The sequence below is a fragment of the Schistocerca cancellata genome, chromosome 11 (assembly GCF_023864275.1).
Source record: "Schistocerca cancellata isolate TAMUIC-IGC-003103 chromosome 11, iqSchCanc2.1, whole genome shotgun sequence".
In the NCBI taxonomy this organism is placed as follows: domain Eukaryota; kingdom Metazoa; phylum Arthropoda; class Insecta; order Orthoptera; family Acrididae; genus Schistocerca; species Schistocerca cancellata.
In genome coordinates this window covers 42514594-42527701 of record NC_064636.1, presented here as the reverse complement: position 1 = coordinate 42527701, position 13108 = coordinate 42514594, and the positions used below count along the sequence as shown (strand labels likewise).

The 13108-nt window shown below is 43.8% G+C and overlaps 1 protein-coding gene across 1 annotated transcript in view; it reads right to left on the bottom strand.

Moving 5' to 3' along the window:
- Positions 1-13108, bottom strand: part of LOC126108164 (uncharacterized) — a 193784-nt gene that overhangs the window by 52245 nt on the left and 128431 nt on the right. The window contains exon 13 of the mRNA XM_049913407.1: positions 7561-7836. Coding sequence (XP_049769364.1) covers positions 7561-7836 — 276 coding nt within the window. The remainder of the gene's footprint in view (positions 1-7560; positions 7837-13108) is intronic.

Sequence of the window (13108 nt, the reverse complement as noted above, 5' to 3'; positions counted from 1 at the left end):
TGATGATCATTTGATTTATTAGTACCATTAAAAATGTTTTACCTGGGACCATGCTATCTGGTTCAAATGGTTCAGATTGCTCTGAGCACTATGGGACTTAACCTGTGGTAATCAGTCCCCTAGAACTTAGAACTATTTAAACCTAACTAACCTAAGGGCATCACACACATCCACGCCCGAGGCAGGATTCGAACCTGCGACCGTAACGGTCGCGCGGTTCCAGACTGAAGTGCCCAGAACCGCTTGGCCACAGCAGCCGGCGGACCATGCTGTCTCTCGTCTAACAAACTGTACAGCAGATTTTATCAATTCCTTTAACATACTCTAATAAAATCCTTGACATGCTTTGCCTATGTCACTGCAGACATCAGAAACTGTCTGATATATAGCAGCTATTGAAACGTGGAACATTCACTACAGCAAATGTCTTCAACTGTTAATAACCTGCATATAAATGCTAACCCTTCTTCGACTATGTTTATCATCAGTAATTAACATTCTACTTTTAAATTTCCTCCTCGATTATAATGAGAAACCAGTGAAAAGATTTGACTAATATATTTGCAAAATTTTGCACCAATGCTAAGGAAGGCTGCATCTGCAGTTCAGTGTTATGTGCATTTCCTCTACACATTTCATATTTACATGCGAATTTGGCAGGCTTCGGATTTCCCAGTGCACATTAAAACTTCCACTTCACTAAACAGTACCTGACTTTTTGCTATTTTCTATATTATATTACTATATTAACCAGTATAACTTCACTGCCTATTATGTTTCTCTATTTTTTACTTCTTCTGTCTTTGATGTTACTATCTTAAACAAAATAGTCTCATTTTGGCGTATATATATATATATATATATATATATATATATATATATATATATAGAGACTTACCCAACAAAAGCGCTGGCAGGTCGATAGACACACAAATAAACACAAACATACACACAAAACTCTAGCTTTCGCAACCAACGGTTGCCTCGTCAGGAAAGAGGGAAGGAGAAGGAAAGACAAAAGGATTTTGTGTGTATGTTTGTGTGTATGTTTGTGTTTATTTGTGTGTCTACCCAATCCTTTTGTCTTTCCTTCTCCTTCCCTCTTTCCTGACGAGGCAACCGTTGGTTGCGAAAGCTAGAGTTTTGTGTGTATGTTTGTGTTTATTTGTGTGTCTATCGACCTGCCAGCGCTTTTGTTGGGTAAGTCTCATCATCTTTCTTTTTAAATATATTTTTCCCTCGTGGAATGTTTCCCTCTATTATATATATATATATATATATATATATATATATATATATATATATATATGTGTGTGTGTGTGTGTGTGTGTGTGTGTATATAAAGATGATGAGACTTACCAAACAAAAGCGCTGGCAGGTCGATAGACACACAAACAAACACAAACATACACACAAAATTCTAGCTTTCGCAACCAACGGTTGCCTCGTCAGGAAAGAGGGAAGGAGTGTGTATATATATATATATATATATATATATATATATATATATATATATATATATATAGAAGGAAACATTCCACGTGGGAAAAAATATATCTAAAAACAAAGATGATTTGACTTACCAAACGAAAGCGCTGGCACGTCGATAGACACACAAACAAACACAAACATACACACAAAATTCTGGCTTTCGCAACCAACGATTGCCTCGTCAGGAAAGAAGGAAGGAGAGGGAAAGACGAAAGGATTTGGGTTTTAAGGGAGAGGGTAAGGAGTCATTCCAATCCCGGGAGCGGAAAGACTTACCTTAGGGGGAAAAAAGGGCAGGTATACACTCGCACACACACACATATCCATCCACACATATACAGGCATAAGCAGACATATATTATTTTGTGTGTATGTGTGTGTTTGTTTGTGTGTCTATCGACGTGCCAGCGCTTTCGTTTGGTAAGATACATGGGGAAACATTCCACGTGGGAAAAATATATCTAAAAAGAAAGATGATGAGATTTACCAAACAAAAGCACTGGCAGGTCGATAGACACACAAACAAACACAGACATACACACAAAATTCTAGCTTTCGCAACCAACAGTTGCCTCGTCAAGAAAGAGGGAAGGAGAGGGAAAGACGAAAGGATTTGGGTTTTAAGGGAGAGGGTAAGGAGTCATTCCAATCCCGGGAGCGGAAAGACTTATCTTAGGGGGAAAAAAGGACAGGTATACACTAGCACACACACACATATCCATCTGCATATACACAGACACAAGCAGACATTTGTAAAGGCAAAGAGTTTGGGCAGAGATGTCAGTCGAGGCGGAAGTACAGAGGCAAAAATGTTGTTGAAAGACAGGTGAGGTATGAGCGGCGGCAAATTGAAATTAGAAATTAGCGGAGATTGAGGCCTGGCGGATAGCGAGAAGAGAGGATATGCTGAAGGGCAAGTTCCCATCTCCGGAGTTCTGACAGGTTGGTGTTAGTGGGAAGTATCCAAATAACCCGGACGGTGTAACACTGTGCCAAGATGTGCTGGCCGTGCACCGAGGCATGTTTAGCCACAGGGTGATCCTCATTACCAACGAACACTGTCTGCCTGTGTCCATTCATGCAAATGGACAGTTTGTTGCTGGTCATTCCCACATAGAACGCTTCACAGTGTAGGCAGGTCAGTTGGTAAATCACGTGGGTGCTTTCACACGTGGCTCTGCCTTTGATCGTGTACACCTTCCGGGTTACAGGACTGGAGTAGGTGGTGGTGGGAGGGTGCACGGGACAGGTTTTACACCGGGGGGCGGTTACAAGGGTAGGAGCCAGAGGGTAGGGAAGGTGGTTTGGGGATTTCATAGGGATGAACTAAGAGGTTACGAAGGTTAGGTGGACGGCGGAAAGACACTCTAGGTGGAGTGGGGAGGATTTCATGAAGGATGGATCTCATTTCAGGGCAGGATTTGAGGAAGTCATATCCCTGCTGGAGAGCCACATTCAGAATCTGATCCAGTCCCGGAAAGTATCCTGTCACAAGTGGGGCACTTTTGGGGTTCTTCTGTGGAAGGTTCCGGGTTTGAGGAGATGAGGAAGTGGCTCTGGTTATTTGCTTCTGTACCAGGTCGGGAGGGTAGTTACGGGATGCAAAAGCTGTTTTCTGGTTGTTGGTGTAATGGTTCAAGGATTCCGGACTGGAGCAGATTCGTTTGCCACGAAGACCTAGGTTGTAGGGAAGGGACCGTTTGATGTGGAATGGGTGGCAGCTGTCATAATGGAGGTACTGTTGCTTGTTGGTGGGTTTGATGTGGACGGACGTGTGAAGCTGGCCATTGGACAGGTGGAGGTCAACGTCAAGGAAAGTGGCATGGGATTTAGAGTAGGACCAGGTGAGTCTGATGGAACCAAAGGAGTTGAGGTTGGAGAGGAAATTCTGGAGTTCTTCTTCACTGTGAGTCCAGATCATGAAAATGTCATCAATAAATCTGTACCAAACTTTGGGTTGGCAGGCCTGGGTAACCAAGAAGGCTTCCTCTAAGCGACCCACGAATAGGTTGGCGTACGAGGGGGCCATCCTGGTACCCATGGCTGTTCCCTTTAATTGTTGGTATGTCTGGCCTTCGAAAGTGAAGAAGTTGTGGGTCAGGATGAAGCTGGCTAAGGTAATGAGGAAAGAGGTTTTAGGTGGGGTGGCAGGTGATCGGCGTGAAAGGAGTGCTCCATCGCAGCGAGGCCCTGGACATGCAGAATATTTGTGTATAAGGAAGTGGCATCAATGGTTACAAGGATGGTTTCCGGGGGTAACAGACTGGGTAGGGATTCCAGGCGTTCGAGAAAGTGGTTGGTGTCTTTGATGAAGGATGGGAGACTGCATGTAATGGGTTGAAGGTGTTGATCTACGTAGGCAGAGATGCGTTCTGTGGGGGCTTGGTAACCAGCTACAATGGGACGGCCGGGATGATTGGATTTGTGAATTTTAGGAAGAAGGTAGGGGTGCGGGGTGTTGGTGGGGTCAGGAGGTTGATGGAGTCAGGTGAAAGGTTTTGTAGGGGGCCTAAGGTTCTGAGGATTCCTTGAAGCTCCGCCTGGACATCAGGAATGGGATTACCTTGGCAAACTTTGTAAGTAGTGTTGTCTGAAAGCTGACGCAGTCTTGTTTGTGTGTCTATCGACCTGTCAGCGCTTTTGTTTGGTAAGTCTCATCATCTTTCTTTTTAGATATATATATTTAATTATTTATTTAGCGTATGGCTCATAACATCACAGTAAAAATTACAGAAACAACACGATTTTTGTCTGTCGTTCTGTTTCACTGCGATGTGGGGCAGGAATTCTTCGTTCGGTCTGCCGCCAGTTGTGTTAGTTCATTTAGCGTTACCCAGGGTGCACCACGTGGAGGCGAACTAACTTTACACCCAGATATATATATATATATATATATATATATATATATATATATATAGTGTCTCACACAAAGCATCATGTGGTTGATCAGTAAAAGTGTTTAGTTACTATGTTTAGTCAGTGTTTGATAATAACTATCATGTAATGCTTTGTGTGTGTAATTGCTGTGTCATTCAGCTTATTCAACCAGTCAGTCATTTTGTTCAAGCTGGTGAGATGGTAGCTGTCTGTGTTGCCACTTGTAAAGTTTTGGTAGACCACTCATGGACTATTTGAGTTCCTGAACTGTGTGATATTACCTGCGAAAATTGCTGCTTAAAAGATGATAATTTTGTGTTTAAAAAAATAAAAGTAAATTAACAAAACAGTAATTTCTGGCAGTTTTTTTTATGAAGATTACTAACTTTTTAATTCACCCAACAATTATTGGAGGAAGACTGGTGAAGATTAACAGCTACGACACTTGCAAGGCATCCAAAAAAGGTCAGTAACTTTACAAGTGGTTCAGACTTGTAAGGAATGCATCTGATGAATTGCAAATGTGATTTGATGTCTTTTGTATCACAGTTTGGCTTCACATGGTTTTGAAGGGAATAAACTAACAAACAAATATGCACATGGAAATCATTGCTATGATAACAGCAACACTTAGGCAGCTTTCCCTTTTTGTTGAGATAATTACTGTCAAACAAAAATATAGTGCTAATTAACACAACAGTGGAAGTTTCTTACATTATTTTAATTTTCTCAGACACCTATGTATAACCAATCGAATTTCGTTCACATTATTGATTACATGAAGTTCAACAATTACTGATTTTGATGTTCATGACTAACAGTTCATTATAAGCAACAATGCCTACTTAATATTTTCATCAGTCTGCCAAAGCAACTAGAAATTTAATGCAATATAAACATTCAAGAACTTAAGGGATTTTGTGTTTTTTGTAATGTATGCTGGAAATTGGTTGTATTTTCATATAATTTAATGAGTAATTTTTGGAGAGTTTTAAAAATAATTTCGATATAATGAATGTATTTTGTTGTTATTTTTGTTGTATTTTGTCATTATTAGTTGAGTATAAGAATATTTATTTTTGATATGGCATAATTTGGTTTTCAGGTTGGTGTATCATACATATCAACTGAATTGTGATACTGCCACCATCTGAACACCAAGATTTCATTAACACATCTTATCTGTAATGTTTTGCACTGTTCAATGAGGTTTTTGGCAAATGGTAGTATACAGAGACACGTAATTTGGTCTGTACATAAAGGGCTCATCCAGCACTGGCAAAATCTTGGCCAAAAGAAGTGTATTAGTATAAAAAATTGGCCCCAGTTTCAGGAAGATATTTCTGAGAATGTATGTATGGAGCAGGGTATTCTGGGGAATTAACCATGCCCTGTAGAAAAACTAGAACAGAAGAGAATCAAAGCACTTGAGATGTGGTGCTATAGAAGGCTGTTCGAAAGTAGGTGGACTGATAAGGTAAGGAATGAGGTGATTCTCTGCAGAATCAATGGTGAAAGGAACGTATGGAAAACACTGACATGAAGAAGTGATGGGATGATAGAACACATGTTAAGGCACTGGTGCATAACTTACATGGTACAGGAGAGGGTCTATGGAGGGCAAAGATTGAAGGGGAAGACAGAGATTGGAATACATCGAATCAATTACTGATGATGTAGGGTGCAAGTGCTGGTCCAAGATGAAAAGATTGGCACAAGGGAAGAATTCGTGGTGGGCCATATCAAACAAGTCAGAGTACTGGTAAAAAAAAAAAGTGTTAGTAACAGTTACACATGGACTATTCAGAGAGTAGGGAATGTTTTTTAAATTAAAAAACAAATGAAGTACAAGTAACACATTTTATTATACATGTCTGAAAGAGTGATTGACATACTACTTTTCCACATAGTCATCAAACACATTGAGGCACTTATCATAGTGGTGGACAAGGTTCGAGATACCTTCGTCGTAAAATTCTGCCGCCTGAGACTTCAGCCTGAGAGTCACGCCCACCTGCAGTTCCGCGTCATTATCAAAGCGCCGCGTTGTGAGCCAGTTCTTCATCTTGGAAAACAAGTGGAAGTCGCTTGGTGCAAGACTGGGGCTGTACAGTGGATGAGGGAAAATTTCCCATTTGGATGAATTAAGGAGTCCTTTAGTGTGGTTTGCTGTGTGAGGTCGGGCATTGTCGAGCAAAAACAAAATTTTGGACGTCAGCTTTCCTCGGCATTTGTTTTGAACTGCTCTTCTAAGGCTGTGCAAAGTTTGACAGTACCGAGCAGAATTTACGGTTGCTCCACGTTCGAGAAAATCAATAAGAAACACGCCTAGCCTATCCCAAAACACTGTCACCATCAACTTCCTTGCTGAGAATGTTTTCCAACATTTTCTAGGTTTTTGGGGGACCTTGTAGGCCCCCACTCTGTGGACTGTAATTTTGTCTCACAATTGACATGTTTCACCAACATCTCATCACCGGTTACAATTTGATCCAGTAATGAGTCACCATGTTTGTGGTAGGCCTCCAGAAATGTCAACGTTGCCCCCATTCTCTGTTCTTTACGGTGCTCGGTAAGCATTTTGGGCATCCATCGTGCACAAAATTTGTCGTAGCCTAGCTTTTGAGTAACAATTTCAAACAATAAAGTCCGTGAAACTTGACTGGAAAAGAAAGCAAAAGCTCCGTTATTGTGAAGAGCGACGGTTTTCACGAATCGTTTCATTAACTTTAGCGACAAGGTCGTCAGTCACAATGTTCGGACGTCCACTCTTCTCTTCATCGTGAACATCGGTTCAGCTATTTTTAAACCGAATTCACCATTTCCAGATGGAGCATTCACTCATTATGTCGTTTCCGTACGCTTCGCACAGATCACGATAAATTTCTATAGATTTTAGGTTTTTTGGCAACAAAAACCATATCGCAGACCGCACTTCACAACTGGTAGCATTTTCTATTCAGCGCACATTTCAAATTCGAATATTGAAAAAACCAGACCTGCAGAGACTTTCCCGCTGTCACGGACGGATGCCGACTGAGCTGCCGACAAGCACGTACCAAAATATAGGTGATCGGTGTGCACCTAGCGGAATCTGATGGGAATGTTCCCTACATTCTGAATAGCCTTTGTATTTCACTTCAAACTAGGGAGCTGAATGCCAGGAGGGCACCAGTGCCGCCGCACACTCACCTGACGAGTTGCTGCCGGACAGCTCGCCGCTCGAACTCGGCGGCAGAGGCGGGAGTGGCCTGTCGGGAGTCGTCCCGGTGGGACTGCTGACGGAGCCGGGCGGGGCACTGCGCCGGACCACGACACCGTACGGCCTGCGCCGCTCCGCAGCCACAGACGTTCCGTAACCGTAGCCGTAGCCGTAGGCGTAGCCCAGGTCGGACAGGTTCACGTAGTTGGCCGCAGACGTGGCGGGCGGCGGCGAGTTAGGCAGGAACACGTCAGACTCCACACTGTCTGCAATTGTAAGGACAGCATACTGAGCACCTCATTCTCACTGCACAGTCAAGACGTTTTGCTCCTGCAAAAAGTCGGTAAAGTAAATAAAGTCATATAGTATGAATGCTGGGAGACTCTCTCCCCCCCCTTCCCCGGGCAGATCCAGCCACCTAATTAGAAACGTTTCTATGATGATTAAATGGACACCCTAGCTGCAATTGGGCATTGATATACTTCATTGGGGACATGTTGAAAATGTATGTCCCGACTGGGACACAAACCTGGGATCTCCTGGTTACATGGCAGACGCTCTATCCATTATTTTTTTTTTTTTTTTCAAATCTCATTTTGTTCATTTCAATTGTTCGTGGGGGACGTCACCTGACACCCGCTGAAGTTCGTTATTGATCCATTCACTCAGTTTTTTTATTACAGAGGGCAGCTAACCCTCTGACCGAACATGCTGAGCTACCGTGCCGGCATCGAGGGCACACAGGGTAGTGCAACTGCAGGGACTTATCCCTTGCACTCTCCCTATGAGACTCACATTCCCAACATGTCCACACCACTACATTCATAGTGCGTCTAATAGATGTTTGTCCATCATACTCATTACTCGTCGCAGATTAATCTACCAAGTCCCGTAAGAGTTTGGGCATAGTGTGTGCGTTCGCACAAGAAGGTCAATGGCCGGGAAGCCATATGTTAACTACATATGAAGGTAGTGAAAGCTGCATGGTCAAGAACGGTAACTGTTCTTTCGGGAACAGTTACTACCTTCATATATAGTTAAAATATGGCTTCCTGGCCATTGATCTTCTTGTGTGAACGCGCACGCTATGCCGAAACTCTTACAGGACTTGGTAGATTGATCTGCGACGAGTAATGAGTATGATGGGCGAACATCTATTAGGCGCACTACGAATGTAGTGGTGTGGACATGTTGAGAATGTGAGTCTCACCGGGAGCGTGCAAGAGATAAGTCCCTGCAGACGCACTATCCTCTGTGCCCTCGGTGGCTCAGATGGATACAGCGTCTGCCATGCAAGCAGGAGATCCTGGGTTCGAGTCCCGGTCAGGGCACACATTTTCAACATGTCCCCAATGAAGTATATCAATGCCCGATTGCAGCTAGGGTGTTGATTTAATTATCATTTCATTCTAGCGAAAGCTGCATGGTCACGAACGGTAACTGTTCTTTCGGGAACAGATACTACCTTCATATATAGTGGAAACGCATATATAGTGGAAACGGCTGCAAAGTATGTGCTGTGTGTGTGTGTGTGTGTGTGTGTGTGTGTGTGTGTGTGTGTGTGTGTGTGTGACAGGGAAGGGAGAGGGTGAAACCTGGTGCAAGCACACAGACTATTCCTTTCGAAGAGCACTAAGGGAGGTGCCAAAATTAACGTCCCCATCTGACAGCCAGATCACCATCGATACTGTCACATGACCTCATCTCATGACACACTGCAGACGGGTTTGAAATTTAATCCGGGACATCAGGGCAAAGATTGGTGATGAGAAATTTTATGCCACCACCTCTCTTCCCCTTGCCAGCCGAATACTGGCAGTGAAAATTTCATCCTTCCCCGGGATTGAAACTGGCTGACCTCCGATGATGATGATGATGATGATGATGATGAGTTGGGTTGAGGGGGCGCTCGACATCACGGTCATCAGCGCCCTGATGAAAAGTCGACACGAAATCTCACGGGTGGGGACGAAGGCTGTCCCTACATACAGAGCAGTTCATAACGTACTAAAGTCTGCCACCATTCCCCACCAGTTTAGGGATGAGGCCAGATAGTTCACAAAATTTCACCTCTCTGTTAACACTGGTATCGGTAACCCTCGAGAACAGTGGGCAGATCTCCCGTGAGACCGAGGGCTGCCCTAATATCAGTTTACGGGACTCACTTAGCCACAATATGCTGCACTGAAAGCAGCACACCACAAACTTCACAGAAAGGTTGATCCTCCGCCTGGAGGAGGAATCCACGTGTGAAAGGCTTATGCCCGATGCGCAGTCTGGTAAGCAAAACCTCCTTCCAGCTGCGAGGCTGACACGGCGAGGCCGAGACGAAGTCCTCCTAGCTTTCGTGGTCAGTTTGACCGACCGCAGTTTGTTGTCCGACACCTGCAACCGTTCAGTCTCCCACTGATGCACGATGCACCTGTCAGAAAATGAGATAATGGCGTGCGACGGGATGGGACATTGATGGACAGCACCATCCCAACATGCTTCCATGGCAGCTTTGCCAACCGTGCCTTTACCCTGTATCCCAACGTGGCCAGGTACCCAGCAAAAGATCACCTCCTTGCCACGGCGTTGGAGCCGCTGTAAGCAGTCGTGGATGATCTGAATCAGCAGGTCTATCAGATTTTTTTTTTTTAAGATACGAGGGCTATCCACAAAGTACATTACGTTTTGGAATTAAAAATAAATAAAGTATCGGAATTTTTTTTTATTATATACAGGTGAAAGCCACACTTAAATACTACTTTTCTACATAGTTGCCATTTAAATTGAGGCACTTATCATAGCGACGGACGAGCTCGGAAATTCCTTCGTCGTAAAATACAGCCGCCTGCGCCTTCAACCACGTGGTTACCTCTTCTCGAAGCTGTGCGTCGTCATCAAAATGCCGCATAGCCAACCACTTGTTCATTGCTGGGAATAAGTGGAAGTCGTTCGGTGCCAGGTCGGGACTGTACGGCGGATGAGTAAACAACTCCCACTTGAAAGATTCGAGAACTTCACGAGTGGCATTTGCCGTGTGGGCCCGGGCGTTGTCGTGAATCGGCAAGATCTTTGAGCCCAACTTCCCCCTGCGCTTGTTTTGTATTGCTCTTCTGAGGTTGTGCAGAGTTTGGCAATACCTTTGAGAGTTTATTGTAGTGCCTCTTTCCAGGAAATCCACATAAATCACACCTATTCTGTCCCAAGACAGTCGCCACGTGGTTGAAGGCGCAGGCGACCGAATTTTACGACGAAGGAATTTACAAGCTCGTCCATCGCTACGATAAGTGCCTTAATTTAAATGGTAACTATGTAGAAAAGTAGTATTTAAGTGTGGCTTTCATCTGTATATAATAAAAAAAAATTCCAATACTTTATTTATTTTTAATTCCAAAACGTAATGTACTTTGTGGATAGCCCTCGTAACATTATCGCCGGAGACGAAACCTGTATTTTATTATGACCCAAAGACAAAGCACACGAGTGCTGAATGGCATACCACAGCATCCCCACATCCAAACATCCAAAAAAGTCTCACATGGGCAAATTGAAGGTGAAAGCCGTGCCGACTGTGTTTTTTGACGTCAGTGCCCCGAGGCCAAACTGTCAATGGTGCTTTTTACTGCGAAGTACTCCGCAGACTGAAAGCCAGGGTCCATCACGTGAGGCCAGCCCTCGGCGATGATCGGAAGCTGCACCGTGACAATGTGCCGAGTCACACCTGCTTTGTGGTGGCCAGCTACCTGGCCGAGAAAGGGATTCCAATAATTGCCCAGCCCCCCTACAGTCCTGAAGTGGCCCCACCAAACTTTCTTTTGTTCCCCAAACTAAAAACTTCCCTGAAAGGACACTGTCGTGTGGTGCCCTGGAGGAGATCCAAGCCACCATGACGAGGGCTTTGAACGCTATCCCGGACTCAGCGTTTGCGGCAGCGTTTGAAGTGTGGAAAACTCGCATGCAGCAGGATGTTGATTGTTGTTGTTGTTGTTGTTGTTTTTTTGGGGGGGAAGAGACCAAACAGCGAGGTCATCAGTCTCATCGGGTTAGGGAAGGACGGGGAAGGAAGTCGGCCTTGCCCTTTCAAAGGAACCATCCCATCATTTGCCTCGAGCGATTTAGGGAAATCACGGAAAACCTAAATCAGGATAGCCGGACGCGGGATTGAACCGTTGTCTTCCCGAATGCAAGTCCAGTGCAGGATGTTGACTCGAGGGTCATACATTGAAGAGTACTAAGTGGTTGTAGTGATACCTACAATAAATTTTCATTCATAAGCTCTGCTGATTACTTTTTATATAAACCCTGTAAGTGACCTGAAGGATAGGATGAGCAGGAATTGGTTACTGTTTGCTGATGACGCTGTGATGTATGGGCAACCTGTTGTTCAGTAAGGGTATAGGATGACTTGGACAGAAACTCTGTTTGGTATATTGTAGCTTGCTCTAAACTTGAAAAAATGTAAGTTAATGCTGACCATTTTAATTATGTACTGCTAGACACAGTCATGCTGATACAAAATCTAGGTTCAATGTGCAAAGTGACACTGAATGAAATAAACATATAAGGCTTGTTATAGGGAAGGCAAAAGGTTGATTTTGGTTTATTGGAAGAATTCTCAAAAAAATGTAGCTCATCTATGAAGGAAGAGGAGATTAGTGTTTAATGTCCTGTCGACAGTGAGGTCATTAGAGATGGAGCACAAGCTTGAATTAGGGAATGAAATCGTCCCTGCCCTTTCAAACAAACCATCCCAGCATTAGCCTGAAGCAGTTTAGGGAAATCATGGAAAACCTAAATCAGGATGGTCGGACGCAGGTTTGAACTGTCATCCTGAATGCGAGTCCAATGTGCTGACCACCGCGCTACCTCACCCGGTCTCGTCAGTAAAGATGACCCCATTCAGGACACTTGTTCAACCCATTCTTGAGCACTGCTCAAGTGTTTGGGATTCCCACCACACAGGATTAAAGGAAGACATCAAATTGATTCATAGACATGTCACTATATTTCTTACTGCTATGTTAAATCAAAATGTCAGTAGTGTGGAAATTCTACGTGAACTCTAATGGGTGTCCCTGGAGGAAAGGTGACATTCTTTTTGCAATACCAGCATTTGCAACAGACTGAAAAACAATTCTGCTGCCACCAATGTAAATCTCACGGAAGGACTGCAAATGTGCAGAAAAACATAAGACAGCCGTTTCTCCCTCACTCCATTTGGAATTGGAAAAGGAAAGGAAATGAGTGTCAGCGGTATAAGTTTACTCTCTGCCAAACACCGTATGGCGGCTTGTGGAGTATGTATGTAGATGCAGATGAAGAAACCATTGTGTGGCAGGCATTTCTGGAATGACTCTGAGGTGATTTACAAGTTGGAATGTTTCCTGGACAGTCCAAGTGTAGACTCTTACAACTGAGTTTATCACAAAGTCATCCATTCCAGAAGTTGCAAAGTCATCCATTGTTGGAAAAAATGTGACATTTTGGAGAGTTAGCGTGGAGAGAAGAATCCTTGCAGCTTGATCAGTGCAAGGTGATAAACAACATTTT